We start from the raw sequence: 26,413 nt of genomic DNA, 5'->3' as shown, positions 1-26,413 counted from the left end.
ATACGGCAGGTAGTGTAGACGTAGCCTCATTCTCTCTCCTCTTGATTTCTTCTTCCCCCCAAGCTTCTTCCTCATCCCCCTTTCTTCATAGCTCTCCTGTATCCTGGCTTCTTTATCCCCTCCCTCTCCTCCTCTCTCTCTCTCCCTCCCTTCCTCCTCCCCTCGACCACTCACTCTGTTTGGCTCACTCCTATATACCCTAGTTGGGAGGACTTTTCATTAATGCTGATTATCCTGGTTGGAGCAATACTGCAGCCGGTGAATAGATCTTCCTTTACTAGAATCATGACTTTCAGCTGGTTCTGGGATGTCATATCCACCTCTGGCTGAACAGCTGTTCAACAAGCATCAGGAGCAGGCACTTATTCTGATGGGAATGATCTAAGCTCTGAGGAGGGAGATCAAACTACAAGTCCCCATGGTCTTGTCCAGAATTCCTGAGAGGAAGCTAGACCAGGCACAGCCCAACTTGGATCAGAAAATTAAACTATGTTCTTTCTTCCTTGTTTATCATTAGCTTTTGCATTCAGGACTTAGCTGGCAATTTTATAGCTTCTATATTGCTGTAGGCACCATCAATCGTGCTCTTCCATAACTGGGTTATCTCTATAGTCTCAGTGAAGGGAGTAGATGTGACTCTACAGCACACGGGGAGCAGATATAGTCAGGAAGAAGGGGTTAACTATTACCATACTTTGATCATAGAAAACGTTTGAATTGTTTTGTTGCTTCCTAACGTGCCGAGCTCATCATGTCAAATGCTCTTCCAGTAGTGCCCTACGTACTGTGTGTGCCTCAGCAAGTCATTGAGATTTCAGTGGAGCTTCCCAACACCATAAGAAAATGGCAACAGCAGAGAAGCTGAAGTGGGGAATGAGCAGTGAAAGAGTTACTTTTTGACAAGTGGAAAGAACTCTTGTCAAAATAAGGGCACTTCAAGGGTATAGTGCTCTCCAGTTTGAGCCTCTTTGTTTATAATCTTGACACAGATGTTGGCTCACTTCACAGAGACTGCACATACATTCATTATACATATAGTTAAAATATCTTGGACCAGATTATCATTTGGTATACATTGGTATAACTCCATTAAAGTCAATGGAGAGATGGCAGATTACATCAGCTGAGAATCTTGCCCAGAATTTCCTAATACAAATGCTTTGCATTCCTTATTTTAAGACAAAAGAAAAAATAAATCGAAAGCTCTAGAATAAACACATATGAATGGCTGTGGACCTCATTTGTGAGACTGGAGCATCTTCATTTCTCTGTATTCTTTTTAGGGTAGCTCAGCTTCACTTCTCACCTGAACTGCTCGTCATAACAAAGTGATCAGAGGAGAAGCAGCACCTGGAAACGTCCAGTGCATCATTCCTGCCCATTCACAACAACTGGCTTCCTAAAGCTTTCAAAATCAGAACATAACAGAACTCCTACCTTTCCGACATATTGATAATCAGAGCCTGTGTATTCCTCCAAGAGAAAGAACTGATTCCACATCCAGCTCCTTTTGGAACGAGTAAACTCCTTCCTGGTAGTTCCAGACAGTTCCAAAACCTTTTCCTTTTCTGGAAAGCCCCTAGTCCTTTTGGATAACGGAGATGAAAAACTTTGATGAGGCTGACCAATCCAGAACAGCAGCCAGAAGCAATGGTAAGTTATCATCATGACAGCACAAACGGGTCTACGCAGTGATTTCTTTCTTGGCCTCAAAATAATCTACTTTACTGCACTGAATCCAGGTTCATTCCTTCTTCCTTTTTTAATGTTCTTTGCAGTCTCAAAGGATTCTGGAAGAAAAAATGACAACATATCAAGCATTTGCAGAGGTACTTAACATTCAGCGCTAGAGCAAATAAGCCAAAAAGGTAGATCAGTAATTGTAATTGCTGAAAAGCTCTAAGCTGCTTTCAGTTCTAAGATGCTGCAAGTAGTCCTTCAGATAAACTGAATGTAATATCTGAGCTGAGTAGGAGGAAGCAGCTCTACTACTTATTTTCTCTCTTTCTTCCATTACTTAAAAATACTAGTTTGGGTTATTGTCTTGATGAGCTGACGTGGGTTACTTCACTGTCTCTTTCATGTCTGGATTTCAGGATTCAGCTGATTTTGGTGGTCTCGGTCAGATCACACAGCATGTGAGAGGTACTGGTTACATCACAAAATGATTTCAACCCAGGGCGCCAGTCCAGGTGAAAGGGTTAGTGAAATAATTGGATAAGTTGGCACAGTTGTCAATCTCTCCTGAGTACTAGACATGTGTGAAACTCAGTGATTTTGCTTTTCAGAGGATTTGCTGAATATTTTGATTTACCACGTATTTTATCGCCTAAGTTTCATTTTGAGTTTTAGGTCCAAACTAGAGCTAGTTAAATAATTAAATACCTATATCTATCTATGAATAAAAGCATGGAGTTGGTTCACTATGATTTGTGCGGTCTTGATAGTCATTATTTGATATTATCTTTGTTACTCCTTAGTTGGCCATCCACTGAGGAATTGTGAAAATTATCATAAACCCTAAAAAATTCATGAATTTCAGCATGAATAAATAGATGTTTCCCAAAAATGTGTTGCACAAGTGTGTTATTTGCAATTTTCCTCTTTTATTTTTTAAAAAGTTTCAGACATCCAATCTGGGAGCAGAAATAATATCTTGTGACATGAGTAACGAACAGGGAACATGTAGGAATACTGAACATAAATGAGAAAGACGTTTCCTACAAAATGTTTTTTGGAGTGACTAGTTTGCCTAATTCGAGCTCAAACAAATCCAGAACAAAACGTGTATGAAATGGCTCAGTTTCACCTGGTTTTTCAAAGAAACTGCAACAACTTCTTTTGCTTAATCTCAATACAAAACCACAAATCATTCTGAGTTTGCTTAAAATTCAGCATATCATCTCTCAAAATGTTTGCAAAGGAAGATTTTTTATGATGATGGTTCAATATTATATCAAAATCTAAAACAAGGAGAGAATAAGGTTTTTGGGTTTTGTTGTGAACATTTCACAAAGCTCTATTCAGGTAATGACATCTATTAAGGATCAGATTCTGCCCTGAACTGAAGTCTCTTTTCTTCCAAAGATGTAAGTAAGGCAGAATTTGGTCCTTCAGATGCAGCGACTGAGTTTGATGGTGTTAGCCACTGTTTTCAGTCTGTCTCTATTCTATAAACTTCACAAAATAACCCCAAATCTCGTACATTTCTTTTTGATTAAATCCTTTCCTATATATAAAAAAATACCATTTAGCTATTTTAGAGGAATACCTGATAGTGGAGCAAGCCTGTTTAAAATAATGCCCTTTTACTAGTCTGCAAGGTAGCATACAATAAATAGTTAAAGTCTGTGTTGTGCTAAGACATTTTTAACAGGAGGAATGGAAAGGGAATGTTTGATACTGAGACACAGTGTCTAGTCCCCTCTTGATGCATAGGGGAGTTTTGCACTGAACTCTTATTAACATTCATTAGACAAACAGGAACACTTCAGCCTTGCGGTCCATGGGAGTTGTGTCCACTTAGGCTGGGGCTGAATTTGCCCCATCAATCATAGATGTAGCAGTCAGAAAATATACCTGCTGAACATATATACCCTCTCTCCAAATGCAAAGAAAGATGCCCCACTGATTGGAGGACTAGATGGTGAGAAAGAGAAATAATTATGTGTCTTAAGTTCTGGAATGTGTAAGGCATTTGAAGGTATAATGGTAAATGCAATACTAAAATAAATGCCAAGACAGGAAGCTAGGCAGACAGAGACTGAAACTGATATAACTTCTACCTTCTTCCAGTCCGCACAATGTGTATGTTACACCACCTTAAATACCCTCTAGACTCACAATAGATATATTTATGCTGCAGCTGAAGGTGTGATTGCAGCTCAGGTAGCTTTAATCTACCTAGAATGGCTAAAAATAGCAGGGAAGACACGGCAGTACGGGCTTCAGTGCATACTAAGAATGCAAGTATGTTCCCAGTATTCTGAGTGGGCCTATATATCCTGTGCTTAAGCCTTGGCCACCACAGTGTCACTCCTGTTTTTATGTGCACTAGCTAGATTAAAGCTGGTGTTTGTATGCCTACCTGAGCTATAATCACCCCACTGAGTGCAGCATAGATATACCCTAAGACAGGGTTTCTCAAACAGGGGATGCTGCTTCTGTAGGGAAAGGCCCTGGTGGGCCGGGTCGGTGTGTTTACCTGTCCTGTCCACAGGTCCGGCCGATCGCGGCTCCCATTGGCCACAGATCACTGCTCCGGGCCAATGGGAGCCTCTGGAAGCGGCACAGGCTGAGGGACTTACTGGCCGCCACTTCCAGCAACTCCCATTGGCCCGGAGCAGCGATCCGCAGCCAGTGGGAGCCGTGATCGGCCGGATCTGCGGATGGGGCAGGTAAACACACCGACCCGGCCCGCCAGGGGCTTTCCCTAAACAAGCAGCATCCCCTGTTTGAGAAACCCTGCCCTAAGACTCCCCCTACTCACCACTGTTGCAATGTACACTCCTACTCATGCACAACCTCTGAGTTTGGTCCATTCAAATAGGTCTGTTCTCCAGTGTGGTATGAAATAGAATATTCCATCTCCCATGGCATTTGCAATTCTCATTTTGTAGTCAGGAGTCTTCCTGGCAACAAGCTTTAGAGTGTGATTGCAAATTCTACAGGTGAGTTAATTAGTACCGTGGCTGTTTTCAGCTCTGGCAAGCTGCCATTTGACAGCATGCTTGTCATGATATTTGCTCCGAGTGCAGATGTGAAATGACTGATGATAAGTTAGTTCTGGCTGTGTGCACATGGGTCCTCTTATTGGGGAGGAAGAGTCTGAGGTATGGAGCACAGCATATGAGTAAACCTATTATTTAGCCATTAATGCAGTCTGGATGTGCCACTGGGACACAGGTTAGCAGAAATCATCATTTTCTCAGGCATCCCCATCATTCTTTCATTACCCCCGTGGACAAATCCTGCAGAGGGGTATTATCTCCATGCTCCTGTACATAACCCTTCCTCAGAAGTGCTGGCAAGAGCAGAACAGCATGGACAGGGCTCGCACCAGCTATTTAAAGGAACAGTCCTCTGTCAATTGCCAGGAAACAATTATTCCTGAGGGGGAGTTTTCTGCACTTGAAGCTAGTTATATTTCACAGCTGTGATGTCATGGGAGAGGTTTTATAGCAGCTTTTGGTGAAATATAGCTTGTGAGGTTGATATCACAGCTGTGAAATACAGCTTTTTTATTTTTCCCAGCTGAGGTGTGCCAGAAATGCTGCAGTAAGGGTATGATCCTGAAAGGATCTATCTAGCTATCTATACTTTGTATATCTCAGCCCCTATTGACTTCTGTATTGGTCGCAAGTTCTCAGCAGTACCTTTAAAATCAAGCCTCAAATGTGGAATTCATTTAAGTAACTTAAATCCAGGGCTTTTTTGCCCTAGAGATGGTGTAGTTTCAGACTTGTCCAGTGCTAGTGCTCTCTTACAGACCAGGCCATAGTCATGTACCTATCTAAGTAACTGAAGTAAGATGTGATCATTCTCTGTTCTCTATGCTGAACTTTTAAATACAGATGAGTTTCAGTGCTGGTGGTTGTGAGACACCTGACATTTTGTCTTTTAGTTCTGATGCAGAATGTTCCAGTCACTGTGTTCTGACTTTCTTTCCTTCATGAGATTGTATAGTTATACTTTCTTTTGTTTATTGTTTCTTTAATCCAAAAATCAGTCATTCAAGGCAGAGGAATATTTTGCTTTGTGGGTGTTGTATGAAAATATAAGTCACATGTTCCTTTCTCTACAAAAAATTGTTTTCCTCATTTTTTTTCAAAATAATACAAAAACAGACAACAAAACAATAAACGAGACATTTAAGGTGACCCTTTCTCAACCTCCAGCTGATCAGGTGTTTGGGAACTCAGTGTATTAATTAACTAAAATATCAGTGCAGAACTATTTTACTGTATCTCATATGACTATCTGAAACAACTGGATTGGCTCTGTCAGACCAAATGTATAATAAGTGAAGCTGGGATTTTCATAGGTGCCTTAAAGAAGCTAGGTGCCTAAACCCTGAAAATCCAGAAATCTAAAAATTGGTGGTAGCACTCTCATGAATGCAGTCCCAGGCCAATGGGGGCGGCGGGAAGCGACGCAAATCGAGGGATGTGCTGGCTGCCACTTCCTGCAGCCCCAATTGGCCTGGAGCGGCGAACCACAGCCAGTGAGAGCCATGATCGGCCAAACCTGCGGACGTGGCGAGTAAACTAACCAGCCCATTCATAAACTGACCCTATAATTAAGGGGTCAGCAAACTTTGGCTCCTGGGCTATCAGGATAAGCTGCTGGTGGGCCGAGATGATTTGTTTACCTCGAGCATCCACAGGCATGGAGGTAAACCCAAGTAAACAAAGAGCCAGCTGCTTACCCTGACGGGCCGGGACAGCAACTGGTGGGGAAATGTTTTTGCGGGGGAGAAGCTGGGGGTCGGGGAGTGATCCCCCCCCCATGACCCATCTCATCCCTTCCCACCTTAGCTGGGGAGAGCTAGGGGAGGATGTCTCTGACCTGGCTGGAGCTGCTCCAGAAGGCTGGGCAGTGCGGCCGCAGCCTGCTCCGGTGGGCCAGACTGGGCAGCAAGGCTGCAGCATATTCCAGCGGGCTGGGCCGGGCGGCAAGGCTGCAGCTATTTTAGAGGCTGGGGGGAAAGCAGCATGGCCAGAAGCAGAGAGACTCTGGCCCCGCCTCTTCCCTTCTGTCTCTGCTGGCTGTGCTGCCTCTCCTTGCTCCCTCTGTTGCGGGGAGGGGCTGTGTCCCACCTCTCCCTCTCTATACCCATTCATAGGCCAGACCCTTTCTCTGGTGCTTCCCTTTTTTGCGAAAAAAATTCAGCTTATGAACAGGTATATATGATAATTAAATTTGTTTTTCCGAAAGAAATAGCACATATACATGTTCAAATCATTGTAATTTCTTTATGTAAATGTAGTGGGGTGATTACCTGCTCCTGCCTGGAGGGGTTTAAAACAGCCCAGGAGAGGACTGTGGAAGGGCAAGACGCCTGGGCTGATTGGGACGAAGCATGCTCAGCTGGGGCCATGCCCCAGTCAGGGCCCAGCTGGCCCTATAAAGGCTTAAGCCAGGTGCTCAAGCAGACAGTCTCTCTCTGAGTTCAGAGAGAGAAGGGTCTGGCTGCAGGGAGGTTAACCAGGTATCTGGAGCGGAGCGGAGCGGAGCAGGGCTGGGGAAAGGCCAAGGAGCTGGAGAGCTCTGGCCTAGGAAAGCCCCAGGCTGCAGGCCTAGTATGGTCTATTAGGTTCAGAGTTGCAGCGGGCAGCCCACGGGTAGCCAGAGGCAGCAGGTCCAAACCTCTTTGCCTGTGATGAGTGGCTTATACTGCAGTTTGCCCAGTGAACAGGGGCTAGATGGAGACTGGGCAGTAGCCAAGACTGAGGTGAAGTGGGGATAGTGGGTGGGGGTTCCCCTGGGGCAGCACCCAGTTAAAGGGGGACTGGGGTCCTGGAAGGGACATGGGGGCCAGCAGTGGTAGCAGATCACCAGCTGACAGGGGGTGCTCCTGGATCGAAGAGCTAATTACCCAAGACGACCAGCAGGAGGTGCCGCAGGGTGAGTCTGGCACATTTACAGTAGGATTGTGGGGTTTTTTACAAACTCAAAAATAAAGTACAGTTGTGTCTATTCTTTACTGGACCAACACAGAATAGAAACACAAATAAGGTGCTTTGCACGTTCTTGTCTTTCTTTTGTTTTTGCTTCTCTCATTTTTTGCTTGCTCTTTCTTTTTTAGACTTGCTAACTAGTGAGTCTGCTGCTGTGATAAGTGATATCTGTATGTTTATTAATAACTTTTTTCACAGAAGTAGACTTGCTAGCTAGAGGAGAGGCAATGAAAAGAGGTTTTAACAAACATACAAATATCACTTTTCGCAATAGATTTACTCAATCCTGGCAAACTGGGGGACAAATTAAGGCCTGGATGGGGAAGTAGACAGGGAGGCAGCAAGGGCCAGGGGCAATGGGGGTGGGTAGGTGGCGAGCCCTGGGCCAGAGCCTGAAATTTAAAGCCCTGCGGCCGGGGACTGGAGCCTGCCACTACGCAGCCAAAGCCCAGGGCCACAGGACACAGTGGGGGACAACTGTGATGGGGGGTAGGAGTGAGCCTGGAGCTGGAGCCTAAAGCCCCATGGCTGGAGCCTGATGCCTGTTACCATGTGGTCGGAGCCTAAAGCCCCATAGCTGGAGCCTGCTGCCCATCACCCCAGGGCAGAAGCTGGAAGCCTGAGCTCCACTGTCCCCGGGGAAGGGTGGGAAACTCACACTGGATTGCCTCTTCCTCCAGCGTTTGTGGCTCCAGAGTTGGGACAGGGCCCAATTCCTGCTGGCGGCCCTGGGGAAGGACTGCTTCCCCATCCCCCGCATCACTGCCCAGTAGTATATGGCCACAAGAAAAGCCCCTGGTGGGTGCATGTGGACATGGTGGCTGCATTTGAGAAATGCTGCCCTAAACCTACAACTGCTAGAAGCTGGGACTGGACAAAAGGGGATGGATTACTCGATAATTTCCCTGTTTTGTTCATTTCCTTTGAAGCATCTGGCACCAGCTACTGTCAGAAGACAGGATACTAGATGGGCTAGATGGATCATCGGTCTGACTCAGTATGGCCATTCCTATGAGTTATTCAGTGTTACTGCATCCAGAGGTGAAAGTATGCCCCGGTATGGCGTACCGGCAACAGCTTCCCCTGGTGGATCGGCTTCCCCTGGTGGCAATTTAAAGGGCCTGCAGCTCCCAGCAGCAACTGGAGCCCCAGGCCCTTTAAACTGCCATCAGAGCCCCGCTGCCAAAGCCCTGGGGAAGTGGTGGTGGGGCTCAGGCAGCGATTTAAAGAGCCCAGGGCTCCTGCCACAGCTACCTGCCTGGCTCTTTAAGTCATCCCCGGAGCCCTGGAGTAGTGGCAGCATGGTTTCAGCGGCTATTTAAAGGGTCCAAGGTTGCAGCAGCTGCTACTGCCCTGGCCCTTAAAATAGCCGCTGGAGCCCTGCCACAGCTACCCCAGGGGTCTGGCAGCAGGGCTCTGGGGATGATTTAAAGGGCTCGGGGTGGTAGCAGCAGCCTGAGCCCTGGGCCCTTTAAATCACCGCCTGAGCCCCTGGCTGCTGCTGCTACCCCAGGGCTCCAGCAACGTGGCTTGGGTGGTGATTTAAAGGGCCCAGACTCCCATTGCTGCTACCCTCTGGGGCCCTTTAAATCGCCACCCGTGCCCCGCTGCTGGAGCCCTGGGGTAGCAGTCGTGGGGCTCTGGTGGTGATTTAAAGGGCCCAGGGCTTCACTGTGGTAGCAGCAGTTGGAGCCCCAGGCCCTTTAAATCACCCCCAGGGCTTCCAGTCTCTGCAGCTGGTAGCTCCAGGGGAGATCTAAAGGGCCGTGGGCTCCCAGCTGCTGCTACCACAGCCCCAGCCCCAAGCCCTTTAAATCCTGATTTAAAGTGCCTGGGGTTTAAAGGCCCCACCTCTTCCAATAGAGGCCAGGCCTTTTCTCATTAAGGCCCTGGCCCCTCATAATGGCTCCAGAGTACCAGTAAGTCCTTTAAGTTACTTTCACCCCTGACCACATCCCAGGTCCTTTTCGCTTGGCCATTAATCCTTTCATATCTCATGCTCCCATGCTTCTCACTCTCTCAGATGCTTTGGCTTGATGATGACTTGGCTTTGAAATTCAGGAAGCAATGCCCTGGTGTTTTGGTCTTGCAAGTAATATTTTGGTGTTTGCTTCTCTGTTACTTCCCCTGATGGCATCTCCTTCATGGTCCCTTGACAAACTGACATTGGGCCCAGTTTAGAGACATTTGATACAGGCCAATAGGAATCTAGATATGGTCATTTTCCAGAAAAACACAATCTCCCAGATTAGCAGGACAGGTCAGCACTTCTAAGGGTGTCACCAACCATCAACATTCTACAGCTTCTGGAGCCAGATGTGACCTTCTCTTTAGATGCTTGCTGACCTCACCATTTGTGACCACATATTCATATAGTGTGTGTGTGTATACACACCTGGTCACAAGTCTGGGTCCAACACAGCAAACATGTCCATTTATGAGTCTGTACCTAAGCTATTTTAGTCGAGATTCTTGGAGCAGTTTCACTTCCCCATTTCACATAACAGCTTATTCCCCTCTAACCACTTCTTCCCTGTTCCAAAACTGGGTCCAAGGCCATGCACATTAAATCTATGATAAACATTTATTCATCCCTATTGATTAATGTTGTTCATATTCCCAGCAGTTGGTGAACCCCAATTGTTCTCACGGTAGAGAAGCAAATGGATAGAACACTTGGCATGCTGCCATGTGGGTGTAAGCTGGAGAGCAGGGCATTGATATAAAGGTGCTGTTGGAGTACTGTGGAGTGGGTATGAATTCAACCTGGAATTAATAGTTTTTCTTTTTTAGATTTTGTTTTTTGTGTGAAACAAATAGAAACATCTTCCTCTGTTATTTTAATCAGCAGGGCCAGTGCTCAGCCTTTGTTAGGAAAAAAATGCTGGTATTCTGCTCCGGCTGTTTAATTCAACAAGTAAATGCTCTGTATGTGTGTCTGTGTGCAGGTCTGTCTGACCCCACCATCGGGCCTGATTTACCCTATCTGTTGCAAGAATGAGGCAAATCGCCCCCATGCATCAATGACAGCTGCATCACCTGGAGAAGAAAGCAACCTGCCATCCACTGCCCTCCTGCTGGGTTCTACCAGGGCAGCTTTAATTTATATCTGGGACCTCATAGGAGATGCACAGTGAGATACTGCATCTACTAGGTGCCCTGGCGATGCCCCTTTTCTAGCCAACACCAATTTGCAGAGAAGGGGTTCTGGGTATTTAGCAAAACTGGGTCACTTGGGTGTGGAAAATCCACCACATTCCTGGGTTACACCAACAGAAGGTGGTGTAATCAAAGTTTGAATATAACCTATGCTATTTACATATCTTGATAAATCCCGTGGGGCACATCCTTAGCTGGTATAAACTGATGTAGGATGATTTATACCAGTTGAGGATTTGGTCCTATACTTGCTCAGATGTGTAAGTCCAGTTCTTATCAGGCCATAAGGAAGGGACAGTGCCCTTCAGTGACCAGAGCCCTAACCAGTTCAGGACACACACGTATACAGAAAAGCATTTAGAAGTTGCACATGCACACAACAATTACCTATTTCTACTAATGCCAACTTCAGATACAAAGAAAAGGCCTCAACAGAACTACCTTTTTATGAGAGAGAAAGGGGTGAAGCAGCAATCACTGAAGAAAAAGGGAGGTATTGCAGCTCTTCTGAGAAAACGGAGGTCTCCAAATATGTCATTTTCATGTGTATTAAAGAATTCTTTGATAGATAGTTTCGGTAATGGTTAAATTTCAGCTATTCAGGTGCTCTTGCAGACTTATCTATAAAGGACTTGGACTTAAATGGCAGTGGTTGAGTTTTAGCACACTTTAGAACTTATGAGCTGTTAGATCTGAAAGGCATCATCTGATAATTTTCTTGTGTGAATTAGCTTTTACAGCTCTGAAATCCAAATGCCTTTTCCTTTCATTCTCTATCCTTTGTAAATAACAACCAGAAATAAGGAAAGCATCATTTTCTTTTAGAGAACAGATATTTTGTTGAAAGTTTTAATCTTTGCAATGTTCACCTATGTTATGAGATCTTGGTAATACAAATCCCTGTGATGTAGTGTCAGGTTTATTCCAGATACACATTGAAATCATGACACAGGACAGGGCTAAGAGAGAATGAAAACCCAAAGGTGTGTGTGTTTTAAGTGGTAGGTGCATTGTCAAGACCCTGAACACACAATATCATTGCAGCCATCAATGGTTGTCTTTCAAAGGAATTTTTTTACTCAGTTCACTCAGCAGGAAAAAGGTACAGAACTGATATGAAAATAAATCAATGCATCTGAACAACCACAGCCCCACATCCTTCCTCAGGATCTGCTAGCTTGGATTCCCTGACCCCAGAAGAAGTCCTGTTGGCTTAACACTAGTGATCCTGAACACATGCTAGAGCTCCTCTAGTCCTAATGTGAAAACACATGTAAAAGAAAAACTGAGAAAAAAAAAAGAAGTTTCCTTGGTGATTGTTGGGGTGGGGTTGGAGGGGAGACAATCACATGACCAGGAAATCTTTGGATATGAGAACATGAAGTGGTTGATAAATGGATCAAATGGTGATGGTGCTCTTAAAATATTTTCAACATTCCAATTGGCTTTTAAATAATGTTATTATTCATAATAATTATTTTATTTTGTGTCTAAAGGTCCCATTGTGCAAGGCATTACATACACTTCATGATACACGGTGTCTGCCCCGAAAAGCCTAAAATCTAAGTAGACAAGATAGACAGAGGAAATGTTATTCCCATGGTACAGAAGGGAAACTGAGGCAGAGTTATTAAGTTACTTGCCCAAGGTAACACAAGAATGTCTGAGGCAGAAAAGGGACTTGAACCTGAGTCATCGTCCACTACCTTAATCATAAAGCAATTGTTCCTTCCTAAGAAACAGTGTGCCATCCAAGACATATTTGTGTTTAGTCAACGCAATTCTACTTGACTGCATGTGCTAGGCAAGATTCTGTCTGCATACTGGAGGGCAGTGTTGTAGGGTCCCCAGGAGGAGTTATTGGAATGCCTGGATACGCAGATCAGAGCAGTAGCCCCACCACCTTATGAGGATTATAGTGTGCTACTCATTCTGTATACCAGTCAATGAAGTAGGGGGTGTGCATGCAGACTATGGAACTTCTCAACTATCACCTGATCCCATCCTGCTTCCTGTCAGAGAGCTAGCTCTGCATAGCTCTAGCACAATGTTTCCCAAACTTGCATCATCGCTTGTGTAGGGAAAGCCCCTGGAGGGCCGGGCCAGTTTGTTTATCTGCCACGTCTGCAGGTCCGGCCGATTGTGGCTCCCACCTGCCACGGTTTGCTGCTCCAGGCCAATGGGAGCTGCTGGAAGCGGCATGGACTGAGGGACATACTGGCTGCCATTTCCAGCAGCTCCTATTGGCCTGGAGCAGCGAACCGCAGCAAGTGGGAGCCGCAATCGGCCGGACCTGCGGACAAGGCAGGTAAACAAACTGGCCCGGCTCGCCAGGGGCTTTCCCTACACAAACAGCATCCCAAGTTTGGGAAACACTGCTCTAGCAGGAAGAAGGAGCTGGATTTATCAAAGGATTTTTGCCAAACCCTGTGCAGCAGAGCTAACCTCTTGTGCAATCCATGTTACACCACTGTGCCCTTGCACCAGATACTACCAGAATCTGTCCTACTAATGTTAGCACTGTTGTCTGATGCAATGTTTCCTAAATGCGTCATAAACTAAAACAGACTGTTATGTGAGTAATATGTAATAAAGAGGAATCCTTTAAATAACATTAGCTCGTCCTTTGATAGAGAGTAGGCTAAAAGAGTACAGGAATCAACTATGTTTAATGGAAAAACAAATCAGTAGTACTTATAGAACTGGATATAGCTAGTGTTTGTGTCTTTTATCTTCAATCAATACTGCTAGGCAGACAGCCGCAGATGTTGGTGAAATAAGGTCTAGCTTTCAATTTGCAAAAGGTTTGCAGTAGGATGAAAAAAAGATCCTTGACATGATATGAATGCTGCAGAAAAAACAAACAAACAACCCATGCTGCATTTCACGAAAATTTGCAGCTTTGTCACCACTGTGTGAATAGTACACTCATTTTCAGACATGCAATAAACAACCACAGTACTTACATATCTCTTTTAAAGGGTTGGCTTTTTCTCTCTCACTTCTTTGACAATACAGTGCAAAATCAGTGAGTTGGCTTTAAAGAAGCAGGAGGTCCAACCTGCCTCAGGACCTGTGGATACCTTGTGCTTCTATATGGTCTGGTGTCCTATGCCCCCACGGCAACAAGCCATGGCTAAGATATCCAAAAGTGACTAGTGATTTTGTGTGCCTCAATTTTTAGGTGACGGACTTGAGCCAGCATAAAGGGACTTGATTTTGGAGAGTGTTCAGCTCCAACCTGCTGAAAATCAGGTCCTTTAAGGTCTTTTAAATTGGGGACCAAACGATTGAAACACACCAAATCACAGGTCACTTTTGGAAATTTTGGCCAGGAGCCTTTTGCAGATTCTCTGCTGAGCATTTCCAGCAGGACCAAGGAAACCTATAGGCAGTAGGTCTCCTCCATGTGCAAGCTGGTCTTACAGTTATAGAAGAATCATATTTAGAAGGGACCTCAGGAGGTCATGTAGTCCAACCCCCTGCTCACAGCAGGACCAATCCCCAGACAGATTTTTACCCCACTTCCTTAAATGGTCCCCTCAAGGATTGAATGCACAACCCTGGGTTTAGCAGATTAATACTCAAACCACTGTGCTATACCTGTTTTTTCTGAAGCAGCCTCAACGTGTTTATGAAAACAAATGCTAGAACATCAGGTACATGTCTGACCAATAGAACACCAGGACATAAGACAAAGTTCTTATTTCCATAGGAAGAAGAGATTTTCCTATAAAAGTCTAATTTCTTTGACCCCACTAGATATCTGGTTCACCAACATACAGACAAAAAAGTAGTTAAAAGTAACTTCTTTGATAAGATATAGCAGCTGCAGTCCTTGAATGGCCATTTTGTATTTATCATCTTATGTTTGCATCCTTCTCTTTGCCAGCTGGTAAATACTCATTGTGTTTTTCTTTTCTTATTGTTAAGGGGAAATGATACATTCTCTTAGTGATGTTTATTGAGCACAATAGGCAGAGGGAGCATGAGTCATCAAATTGGTGAAGAACAGGGATAGCCCTTCATGTTGGCTCAGTGCCAGATATGCCTTTTACTTTGTGGAGTCACTTACATCAGTGAAAATGGATTTAGAATGCTATTAACTCAGATTATACACCTACACCAGGAGTAGCATTTTGCACACATGTTGTTGAGGTGTGGGTGACCATACAATAGCACATAAGAAAAAATTAGGAAGGCCTCTTGAAAATTTAGCTCCACTGCAAATACAGTATTAAAAATAATAAGACCTATGTTAGCAGTACTTCATCTATTAGTTCAAACACTCTTTATGAGATCAGGGCCTTATTTCTCTGACACCAGCACTAACTGGCTGTACTAGAAGGCTGGGGTTTTTGGGAAAGTCTCCTAACATTGCTCTAACAATGGTATAGCTCCATGGAATGACCCCTAATGTAGACCAGCTGCCTCTGTTTTCTCTTTTTAACCACCATGCCCTGTAACCCAGCACAAAGTAGGACTAGATCCCAGGGGGGTAAAAACAGTTGTGGGTAATCTTCACTGGTGTATTTGCAATCGCGAGTGCAAACAAACCTGTGGCAGTGTTACAGATGGTGTGAAAGTTTCCTAAAAACCTCAGTGTAGGCAGCTCTAGATAGCAAATAGTAAGTGGGGATGAGCCACACACATTGTTCATAGAGAATGACGACATACAGTCCTATTCAACCAAGTGTGTTCTAGGGGTCTAAACACAACAATTAAAGCCAGGAAGTATTAAGCTCTAATGCACATTTACACTATAATTCTCTTGGAGACATTAGTCAAGTTACTTAACTCTGCTGTGTCAGTTTCTAAATCAGTTGATAACAACTTACCTGCCTAATGGAAGTGTTGTGCAGAGCCATTGACTCATGTTTCTGAAGCTCTTTAAAGGTACGTGTGAAGTATTATTTAATGTAATACTTGTATATTTGCTTTCCAAAGTACTTATCACTATCGTTTTAGGTATTTGTTATTTCATATTTGTTAAAGTCTGGAAATCTACAGAAGAAAAAAAATAAGAACAACCTTACTCCTTGGCAAATAACCTTTTGAAGTGAAATAAGCAGCATTATTAAATGCTAGTACATTAGGAAGTCCTTTACAAGTCACTTAGACATACTGCGAAAATCTAATACAGTGTGTGGTTTCTCCTTTCTCTGTGTGAGTGGCTTTGTGTAGTTATACACATATAGACAAAAACACAGGAGAGTTTACTTGACCTAGGTAACTAATTCTATATGCTTGTATCTGTAATCAGACAGTGGTTCTCTACCAGGGGTGTGTGTGGCCCTGGGTGTACACAGAGGTCTTTTGGGAGGTACATCAACTCATCTAGAAATTTGCCTCATTTTACAACAGACTACATAAAAAGCACTAGGAAAGTCAGTATAAACTAAGATTTCATACAGGGAAAAAATGAGAAGGTAAGCAATGTTTCAGTAATACTGTGCTGTGACACTTTTTTGTATTTTTATGTCTGATTTTTGTAAGCAAGGAGCTTTTAAGTGAGGTGAAAATTGGGGGGGTTACACAAGACAAATCTGACACTGGAAAGGGGTACAGTAGACAGGCTGAGAACTGCTGAGATTAGGCAGAGGATCGTGCCCTTTGAAGCCCATTGGAAAGTTCCTATTTGCTTTGATGCAGGACCAGGCCTTCGTTAACAGTTTGATTCTTCTTGGAACCAGGGTGAGCTATCAGCTCCCCTAAGTTCCCAGCAGGCTATCAATTGCCAGGCAGTTCAGGTCCTCCTCCCACTGCCATGTGCTGCTCCTGCCCCATGCCTTGGAACTGCTCTTAGCAGGTTGTGCGAGGGGAGGGTGGGAAGAAGAGGGATGCTGATATCAGGGTGTCCCCCTCCCCCGCTCCTGTACCCTACCTCTACAGAGCAAAGGGGGACACGACTGGGCTCAGGACAGAGGAAGCTTGCTGGCAGTGCTGCTATCTCAACTTGCTGATCTACTTAAAAAGGCAGTGTGCTTAGAGAGGGGTCAGAGTACTTAAAGGGGCAATGCGTATCTCTCTCTCACTTATACACATAAATGGTGCGAATCTCTGTCTCACACACACATGCACCCCCAGGGCACTTTGGAAAGTGGAGGGAATGGTGTGCTCCAGTGCGATAACATGGGTTCATCATCACATTCATTTTTGCAGGAAATATTTGCAGCCACTGCCATGTATCTATTGTGTCTCCTCCCTCCATTTGTGCTGCCTTGTAGAGTGTGAGGCTACATTAACAATGTGTTAACCTTGAGGTCTCAGCCGAGTGCTAGTTCATCATTTAGCAGCAAGGCATTCCCTGGAAAATATCCCACACTCTGACTCCACCACCAACCAAGCTTCACAATCATCATTGCTGTGTGCAGTATTAACTTGTTTGTTTAAAACTTAGACACACACACACACACACACACACACACACAGCATATCTATCTATAGTCTTTTGTCTAGCTAAAAGGACTCCTTGTTGTTTTTCTAATATTACAGACATTATGCTAGATTCTGATCTCAGTTTTACTGGGCTGTAATCAGAATTTTACTTATTTTGTTTTCAGTAGCATCTGCAATGTATTCAGTGTGTAGGCTCATTTGCAAATTTGGGGGCAGTGCAAAGAGAGACTAACTTAAGTGAAATTACTATGGATTTTTTCCTTGTGTAATTGAGACCAGAATCCAGCCCTGCCTCTTTAAATCTAATACACAAGACTCCCTGCTGAATGTTCTTGATGGGAAAAATTGAGTAATATGGCAACATTCTTAATGCTAAATAACTATGTGCACATCCCATGCAGCAAACTAGGGATTAGGCACTTTCAAGACAAGCTCTACTCTTATGTCTCAGACATCTGAAGAAGCTTATCCTAAGTCCTCAAAGTACGTGATGCAAGTGGTTGCTCTCTGCTCAGGACTTAGAGGCACATTAGTCCATGTAAACCACCAAAGACTGGGAAATTTCCCTTCTTAGCTCAAGGGAGGGACGTTTTTGATTCTGAATTAATTCAGTAAAATAGACAGGGTGGCCAAGCAAGATCAAAGAAATTGCTGAAGCAGTTTGGAGGCCCAGAATAAAAGAAATTCTATTCTGCATAACTTCACTCCAGTAAACAGAGCTTTTATTCTTAAAGAACAACACCATTAATTTGGATGAGGAGAGCTTTCTTCTGGCTTAAGAAACTCTTTAGTGTAAAGGGTGTTCTGCTATAATGCACCAGTTTATAAAGTTGTCACTTACAAAGCAAATCCTTAATCAAAGGGGAAACTAACTCATAATGTCATTTAATCCTACAAATAGTTTGCCATTAGAATCACAGGTGTAGCTAGCTCTCTAGAACAGTAACTCCATAAAGCAATATAACTTGACCTACAAAGGTGTGTGTAATGGAATTCCGTGCAGCTGCTCTTTCCCTCATAAAAGGGAAAACAGTGGTCTGTCATTTTTTTTACGGATTGTGACAAACTAACCTGAATGTCTGTCTATCTTTAAAAATTCAGAATCTCTTTAATTGCTTGAGCGAAACTGAAATTTCTGAGTTTCTCTTGAATGCTATTCACTCACACTAGAGTTCTAGTGAGAAATCCTGGCCCCACTGAAGTTAATGAGAGTTTTGTCATTGACTTTGATGGAGCACAGGCTTCACTACTAGTATCTTTATCGGGTATTGCTGCTTCTAGTAGCTTCCATTCTTTCCCCAGCATCAGAACTTAATATTTTTCCCCAATAGTAATTTTTTCCCTGTATTCATAGAGGCAGACCAGTTAATAAAGAGATTTCCTAGAGAAAATGTGTAAGCCTTGTCAATTTGCTACTAATCTCTTACTGTATATATTTGCAATAAATTGGGGTTTGTGGGAGTCTTAAAACGTAAGGTCTAGCATGAAACGTAACAGAACTTGTTCTACTTAAAAGACAGAGAATGTAATACAATAAAGAGATTTCCCTTTGTGCTCAATGAGCAATTTATCAGGGAAATCTTTTATTAAGACTGTTTGGTGAGTGGGATGAAAAGGAGACAGCTAACTGACATGTATTCTTTCTAAAATAGTGGGATTTGGGGATGGGAGAACTAGAACAATAAACAGATTGACAATTCAAGTTAAGAAATTTGGAAGATGTTCTTTGAGAGACTGTGACCAGTTTAAGTTCTTTTCTGTCTCTTTCTATGCCAAGCTGTGAGTTCAATTCTGGGTTTTGTTGTTGTTGTTTGTTTTTTGTAGTCCAAGGTAACTGCACTGCAGCAGAAAACTCTGAAGGACAGGTGATCAACATATTTTTTTTAATTGCCAAAATTTCAGTGAAATATTTTCATGGGGGGGATAATTACATAAGAACATAAGAACGGCCGTACCAGGTCAGACGAAAAGATTCATCTAGCCCAGTATCTGTCTACCAACAGTGGCTAATGCCAGGTGCCCCAGAGGGAGTGAAGCTAACAGGCAATGATCAAGTGATCTCTCTCCTGCCATCCATCTCCATCCTCTGACAAACAGAGGCTAGGGACACCATTCTTTACCCTTCCTGGCTAATAGCCATTTATGGACTTAACCACCATGAATTTATCCAGTTCTCTTTTAAACACTGTTATAGTCCTAGCCTTCACAACCTCCTCAGGTAAGGAGTTCCACAGGTTGACTGTGCACTGCGTGAAGAAGAACTTCCTTTTATTTGTTTTAAACCTGCTACCTATTAATTTCATTTGGTGACCCCTAGTTCTTGTATTATGGGAATAAGTAAATAACTTTTCCTTATCCACTTTCTCCACATCACTCATGATTTTATATACCTCTATCATATCCCCCCTTAGTCTCCTCTTTTCCAAGCTGAAGAGTCCTAGCCTCTTTAATCTTTCCTCATATGGGACCCTCTCCAAACCCCTAATCATTTTAGTTGCCCTTTTCTGAACCTTTTCTAGTGCTAGAATATCTTTTTTGAGGTGAGGAGACCACATCTGTACACAGTATTCGAGATGTGGGCGTACCATGGATTTATATAAGGGCAATAATATATTCTCAGTCTTATTCTCTATCCCCTTTTTAATGATTCCTAACATCCTGTTTGCTTTTTTGACCGCCTCTGCACACTGCGTGGACATCTTTAGAGAACTATCCACGATGATGCCAAGATCTTTTTCCTGACTCGTTGCAGCTAAATTAGCCCCCATCATATTATATATATAGTTGGGGTTATTTTTTCCCATGTGCATTACTTTACATTTATCCACATTAAATTTCATTTGCCATTTTGTTGCCCAATCACTTAGTTTTGTGAGATCTTTTTGAAGTTCTTCACAATCTGCTTTGGTCTTAACTATCTTGAGTAGTTTAGTATCATCTGCAAACTTTGCCACCTCACTGTTTACCCCTTTCTCCAGATCATTTATGAATAAATTGAATAGGATTGGTCCTAGGACACAACACTCTCCACACAACACTGCCCAGTGGGAATTATGGCTGAGTCAGCTAGACTGTCTCCTAGAGCTAGCTGTGTGTGCATGTTACCAGTTGTCATGGGTGCAGCATAAACTCCTCAGACCTGACCAGCTTGCCAGCTGGGACACAACCACATCCTGCTCCTCATCCCTTCCTAGTGGCTAGTGTTAGCAGCAGTACTAGTAAGGAGTAGAGCCTAAGTCTCTAATCAGCAGGGTGGTGAGACTCCTGGTGCCTCCTTTCTACCCCCTCATGCAGATATACAGAGTCAGGCATAATTTGGACCATTGTGTTTGGGTTTTTGTTTTTGTTTTTTTCCGTGGATGACTTAAAGCTGCACTTGAAGCCACTGTATCAATTTTTTGTTTCACTCTCCCAGGGGAAGAACAAATCTCATGGGGATAGGCTAAATATTTTCAGATTTACTTATTTTTAATAAAACAGGGTCTCTAACTGCTATTTGTAAATCTTACACTAGCCATAAACCTTTTATTTATAGGATTGATCTCCCCTACCCACTCACCCCCACCAAACTGCACTAAACCTTAATACGAAAATCTTTTAGAAAAAGATTGTAACTAATAAATAGTTGCAGGCACATTACTCTTTGCTATTGTTTCCCTTTCTTTGCTGGTGACTTTCTAGCTGAGGATTGATTGGATCAGAGTTATCTGGTTTTGTGGTCACATAATTAGACATGGACTATATGGAGATTTCTCTAATTCAACAATACAAGGTGGCATAAAAGAAACATTCAGATTCAATGACTGCTATAGATGTGCTCAGTAAAGGAAGAGATGTAACTACACAAATAACCTTTGCTAAGCTGCAGAGTGCCTGAAAACTCCTGAAATGTTTGCTTCACTGCCACAGTTTTCATTCTCCCTGCTTATTGTGAATGAACACAAATTAAGGAGAAGATCCTGCATAAGATTATAGACCTCTACAGTACAAATATCTTAAAAGCATAGTTAGCCTTAGGAATAAAGGACTGCTGCCTCTTTAAAAGTGTGTGTCTGTCTGATGAGAGCCACAATAAAATGGCACAATTTAGTGATGTTAGATTTCTTTTAAAGCATCAGATCCTGGAGATGAGTGATTATATGAAAATCTCAGCTTTCGTTTAAGAAATAAAAAAACAACTTTCTAGCTCACTGATTGCAAGGGAAAGCCTGAAAGTGTGACCTGAGTACATTCTAAAGTCTCAAAAAACAGAAGGCAATTAAAGAATTCAAAATGTCTTTAAAAAATCCTCATGACTTTTAAAGCAAGTCTCATGATTTTGGGGGCCTGATGTTTTGGGGGTGGTCGACATTAAGTTTATGTGCGGGACCTCAGAGGAATTGATAAAAATGGAAGGGCAGAAGGAAGGAGCTGTCTAGACCATAATATGGGTCAGAAAGTTAGGAAAATTCAGCTGACCTCTAGAAGAACAATAGAAAAGAATATTTGCTAACTCCTACCCAAAAGGAGCAAAGGCAAATATAGGGGAACGCATGACAGATAGAGAAATAGCTTCCTAGAGAGTTTGGTTTGCTTAACACTTAGGATTCAAGAGTCCACTTTATTGTCACTCTGAAACTGCTCAGATGAAAAGGTTAAAGTGAATTGCTGGCACTGCAGTTGTGGGGGTTTTTTTTGTTTTTTGTTTTTTAAATTTATGACAACCTTCCCTTGCTCGTGTGCACACAAGCTCTCCGGTCCACCAGACACCTTCAGCCCAATCCTGGCTCCCTTAATTTTTTGCTTTGCCCTTGTGATTGCCATAGGTTTTGTTCCATCCAATCTTTTCCTTTCTGCTGCTCTACCCTCAGTGCTGTTCTCACTCAGAGAAACCACCCTCAATCCCAGGCTGTCTTCCGGACCTCTACACCTAGTTGACATTCCACCCACTCCTCTCACCAACCATCTCCTCCACTCTGTGCTGTTTAAGGAGTCCCTCCTACTCCTTATTCTACACCCAAGGAAAGTGTTTTTGGTTCAAATGCTTAGGAACTGGGCAGAATTTGAGCATCCATTCCAGAGCTTTGCACCTGTTTCTCTGAAAATGACAATTGTATGGAGGGCCTCACATGCCACAGAGCTCTGGCAAATGAGGTCACTGCAAGGAGTTTACATCCTTTAGATAAGAACTCTGGTGAAGTTTTGATATCTTTTGAAAAATCACCTTGGCAAGATCAGTTTTCAATTGCTGCAAAAAGAAATGAACTTTCCACTACAGGTTTTGAGCTTGTTTTAATGCGCCTTTAAAGTAACAGTATTTTGGCTCCATACCAACCATACTGAGGACAAATGGAACAGAATCTCTCTTGCCATATTAAACATTACACACTGAATTAAGGATAATTAAACTATGCTTGTTTTTAAAGGGACATTCATGTCAAGAGCTTCTTCTACAGCTTTTGTGTTTGTCACACTATATAACTTTAGTAATAGTCTCTCAGAGGCTTAAAGGCAATGAAATATTTTGCAGTTTTGGCCCTGATCCTGTGGCTACTGAAATCAAATGGATTTTTCATCATTGACTTTGTTAGGAGTGTGATTGGGCTCTTGAACAATTTTCACTTAACAAATATTTATTTTCCCCTTCCTACTGCTCCCTACCACCTTTCATTTCTGATGGTGCACACACCATCTTGGCACCGGGTTGCAACAAATTTTCACCACTAGCTGAAATGGATGCAGTTTCATTTAAATCAATGGATTTGCATCTCCTGACACTATGTAGGTAAATCTAGCCCATTTTTTCTCCCAAGCATAATTGATAATACAATTTGGCAGAGGTCTGGGAACAAGTTTTAGTAGTTAGTTTTCAACTCATCCTATCAAGAGCGAATACAGCAGGAAAAAAAAATTATTGCATTAACTTGGCAATTTGCATGGTTATTGCATGTCTTAATATGTTGATGACTGAGGGTAATAATAATTCCTAGCTTTTATATAGCACTTTTCATGAGTAGGAAGTCAGTACAATTTTCCCAATTTTACAAGTGGGAAAACTGAGGCATGTGGACGGAAGTGACTCGCCCAAAGCTAGTAGCAGAGAAGGGGTGGGAGCGTAGAACTGAAAAGTGATGCTTAAAGACTTGTATCAGCTGGGGCAACAATTCTTGAAAGGGCTGACTTTGAACCATCGCCATCACAGGCCACACTGAACTCACCAAATAGCCCTTCCATCTACTACTGGAAGCTCCTGCATGCTTTTACTCCGTGCAAAGTGTGTGTGTGAGAAATGAACATTTTCTGCACCTTTGCTCCCTGTTTTGCTCTTCTGCATCTCTTCGAGAGTGTGTGTGTGTGTGAGAGGGGGGGAATATCTTTGCTTCCTCCTGGGGAGGGGGAGATGTTCCTCATCTTTCTTTGTTATAGCCACTAGATTATACTTCCTCTCAGGGAACATCAGTGACTAAGACATTCTCTTTTGTTCACTGTTTATTATTTGTATTGCAGTAGCCCCAGTCATGGAATAGGACCCTGTTGTGCATGGAGATGTACAAATACATAACAAAAAACTAAGGGGCCTCATTGCATCTTGCGTTGCTAGGTATCAAGTTAATGTTTTCATTTCTAATATATTTCTTCTCTAATTGGCTTTGTTTATCCAGCAGATTAGTTCCATTTAAGGCTACAGTTACATTGCATGCCTTTTGCAGCAGGCACGTAGGGTATGTGTAGCTACGTTCAGCAGTGCAAAGCAAAGTCTTTCCTGCTGCAGAGAGAGGCTCCTGCTGCAGGGTGCCGCCAGCCAGAAGAAGGGGGCTCCTGGAGTCCTTTTCCTGACATGGCTCCAGGCTGCTACTCCCACTCCTGTCTGCTTGCCCTCTACCCTCACACACACACACAGGTTGATGGAGTGTGAATGGAGTTTTGGTTCCCCGTCACTAGCCAGCAAAACTGAACCAGCACAGAGGGGAAAGTAAATTGTCCTAGGAAAAGAGCTGGTGCATCTTGCATCCCGCATGCAGCTCCAACTATCTGAGAATCTCTGTTCCTGTTCATGATTACCAGGTATGGATTGTACAATGCCAATCTAGCCCTTAATGTCTAATAATAAAATAAAAAGTCCAATTACTGCTAGATGTTGGGTCCCATTAGAGGTTAATGGAGCAGTCTGATAAACAAGATGCGGCATTCTATATTCCCATTGACAAATGACCACTTTACCAAACATGTACACTTCCCCAGTTTCTTTGTATAATCTTTTATCTGTAGTGTGTTGATTTGTACATGTAATCTGCTGTCTCTTTGAAGATAGCAAATCAGAAGTAAGCAAAGAATGAGCTCTGTTAGTTTAACGAAAAGACCTCCTGTTGTCTGTCAACCATGTCTCTTGCTTCAGTCACACACAAACCAATGAAACAGGGACTGAGCTAATCACAGTGCCAAAGATGTGTCGAGCCCAGGGGAATCCACACCCTCTTGGTATGTAACATGTACACTAGGGAGACTTGAAAATGAATGTGTTTGATGGCATAGTGCTCTGTCTGCTCATCATTAAAATTTCATGGTTGCCTTCCATGTGAATATATCCCCTTCTACCTGAGGAGTTAAGAGCACTGAGTGAGGCCTTTCAGCTAGGTATTCTCCCTATTTTAAAGACGGGGAAACAGTGGTACAGAGGGTCAGATTTACAAGGTATGTAAGTGCCTAAAGATGCCTGGGAACTAGGAGTTTCCTTAATTTACAGAAAAAGAAGCTTGTTAAATTGTACCTTGTTTTTAATCTTTTGAAACTGCAAATCCTCCAAACGGATTGCCTGCAATCCATAGTTGTACACAGCAAGAGCAAGGGAACCAGGAGCGCTGCCAGCTTTTTTGACGCCGTAGGCGGCAAAAGGTCCAGTCCCCTAAATGCTGCCCTTGACAGAGGCAGCGGAAGGTCCCACCCCCGAACTGCCGATGACGACTGGGGCAGCTGAAGATCCGGTCGCCACCCCTCAAACATTAGTGCCCAGTCACCTAATGGGTTGCGCTGGCCCTGAAGGGAACAAAACAGATGCAGTAGGATGGAGAGTGATGCTGGCTTGTTACTTGCATGCACACTCTTCTACTAGTATTTTCAGAGGTGTCTAAGGTGCTGATTTAATAAAGAACTCAAGCACCTACTTAACACGAAATATATGAGTAGTCCCACTAGCGTCAATGGGTATGCCTAAATTTAAGAACATGCTTGAGTGTGTTGCTGAACTGAAGTCTCCCTTGGTACAAATCTCTCTTCTCTGAAGATCATAACAGAGGAGAATTTACTCCTTGTCCAATGAATGAGTCAGGAGATGACATGACACTGGTGGAAAGATTTGTTTGTTTTCCTTCCCCGCCCCCATCCCCACCCTGCACATACAAGCAGTGGGGATTGCAAGTGATTGCCAATCTTATCTCTCACTCCTTGAAAGGAATGGCCACATTTTAAAAATGAGTTTATTTCATTTATGGCCAAATACCCATTCTGCACTTTATTCAGATACTGAACACTGTGAATGAGGATTGTTGTTTATCCTGAACATTGCAGGATGGCCCTCATCTTTGGTTTAGGTGCCCCCAAATAAATCACCCAGTAAATGATTTTACAGTAAAAAATATCAGTTGCTCAGATTTATCTCTGATCATCTACACTTACGATGTTTGGGAGGGAATATGTAGGCAGCAAATCCTAGTCCCGCTTGAAAGACCTCTTCCCCCGCATAAATCCAATTGTCTTGCAATATGGCTTAAAAAAAGAAGCAGCCCTATCACAACTAGTGGTGTGAAACTTGGCTGAATTGATTCACAGGATTTTGTGGGAATTTTCCCTTACATTATGTGGGTTTTCCCTTTACTTTCTGGTTTGAACCAAGTCTAGAACTTTGAGACGATGCAGTTTAAGCAAACTGTGTCTTTCAGACAACCAAAGTTAAAATTGTTCCTAAGTGTATGCAGATAAACTATTTCAGAACTGAGGACACTGAACATACAGATTTGATAAGGTGGTGTTTTTAACCAAAAAAGAAAAACAGAATAAGCTACGCTGTTTACAACACTGTTTCCGTACTAACTCCAGGTTTTTAGAAATCATCTGCAGCAAGGCAAAGGCAGTTACAGAGGGCAGTGTTGCTAGACTGTAATGTGAGTTACATCAGGGCCTCTTCCTAGATGCAGGTGTTG

The 26,413-nt window shown here is 43.1% G+C and overlaps 1 protein-coding gene across 1 annotated transcript in view; it reads right to left on the bottom strand.

Moving 5' to 3' along the window:
- The window catches only part of LOC116820043 (cadherin-6), a 59,922-nt gene extending 58,139 nt beyond the window's left edge, over nucleotides 1-1,783 (bottom strand). The window contains exon 1 of the mRNA XM_032772236.2: nucleotides 1,438-1,783. Within this exon, the coding sequence (XP_032628127.1) occupies nucleotides 1,438-1,668 (231 nt within the window). The 5' untranslated portion in view covers nucleotides 1,669-1,783. The remainder of the gene's footprint in view (nucleotides 1-1,437) is intronic.
- Between the last annotated feature and the right edge of the window lie 24,630 nt (nucleotides 1,784-26,413).

This window comes from Chelonoidis abingdonii, chromosome 2, assembly GCF_003597395.2.
Source record: "Chelonoidis abingdonii isolate Lonesome George chromosome 2, CheloAbing_2.0, whole genome shotgun sequence".
Taxonomy (NCBI): domain Eukaryota; kingdom Metazoa; phylum Chordata; order Testudines; family Testudinidae; genus Chelonoidis; species Chelonoidis abingdonii.
This window is presented reverse-complemented; position numbering and strand designations above follow the sequence as displayed.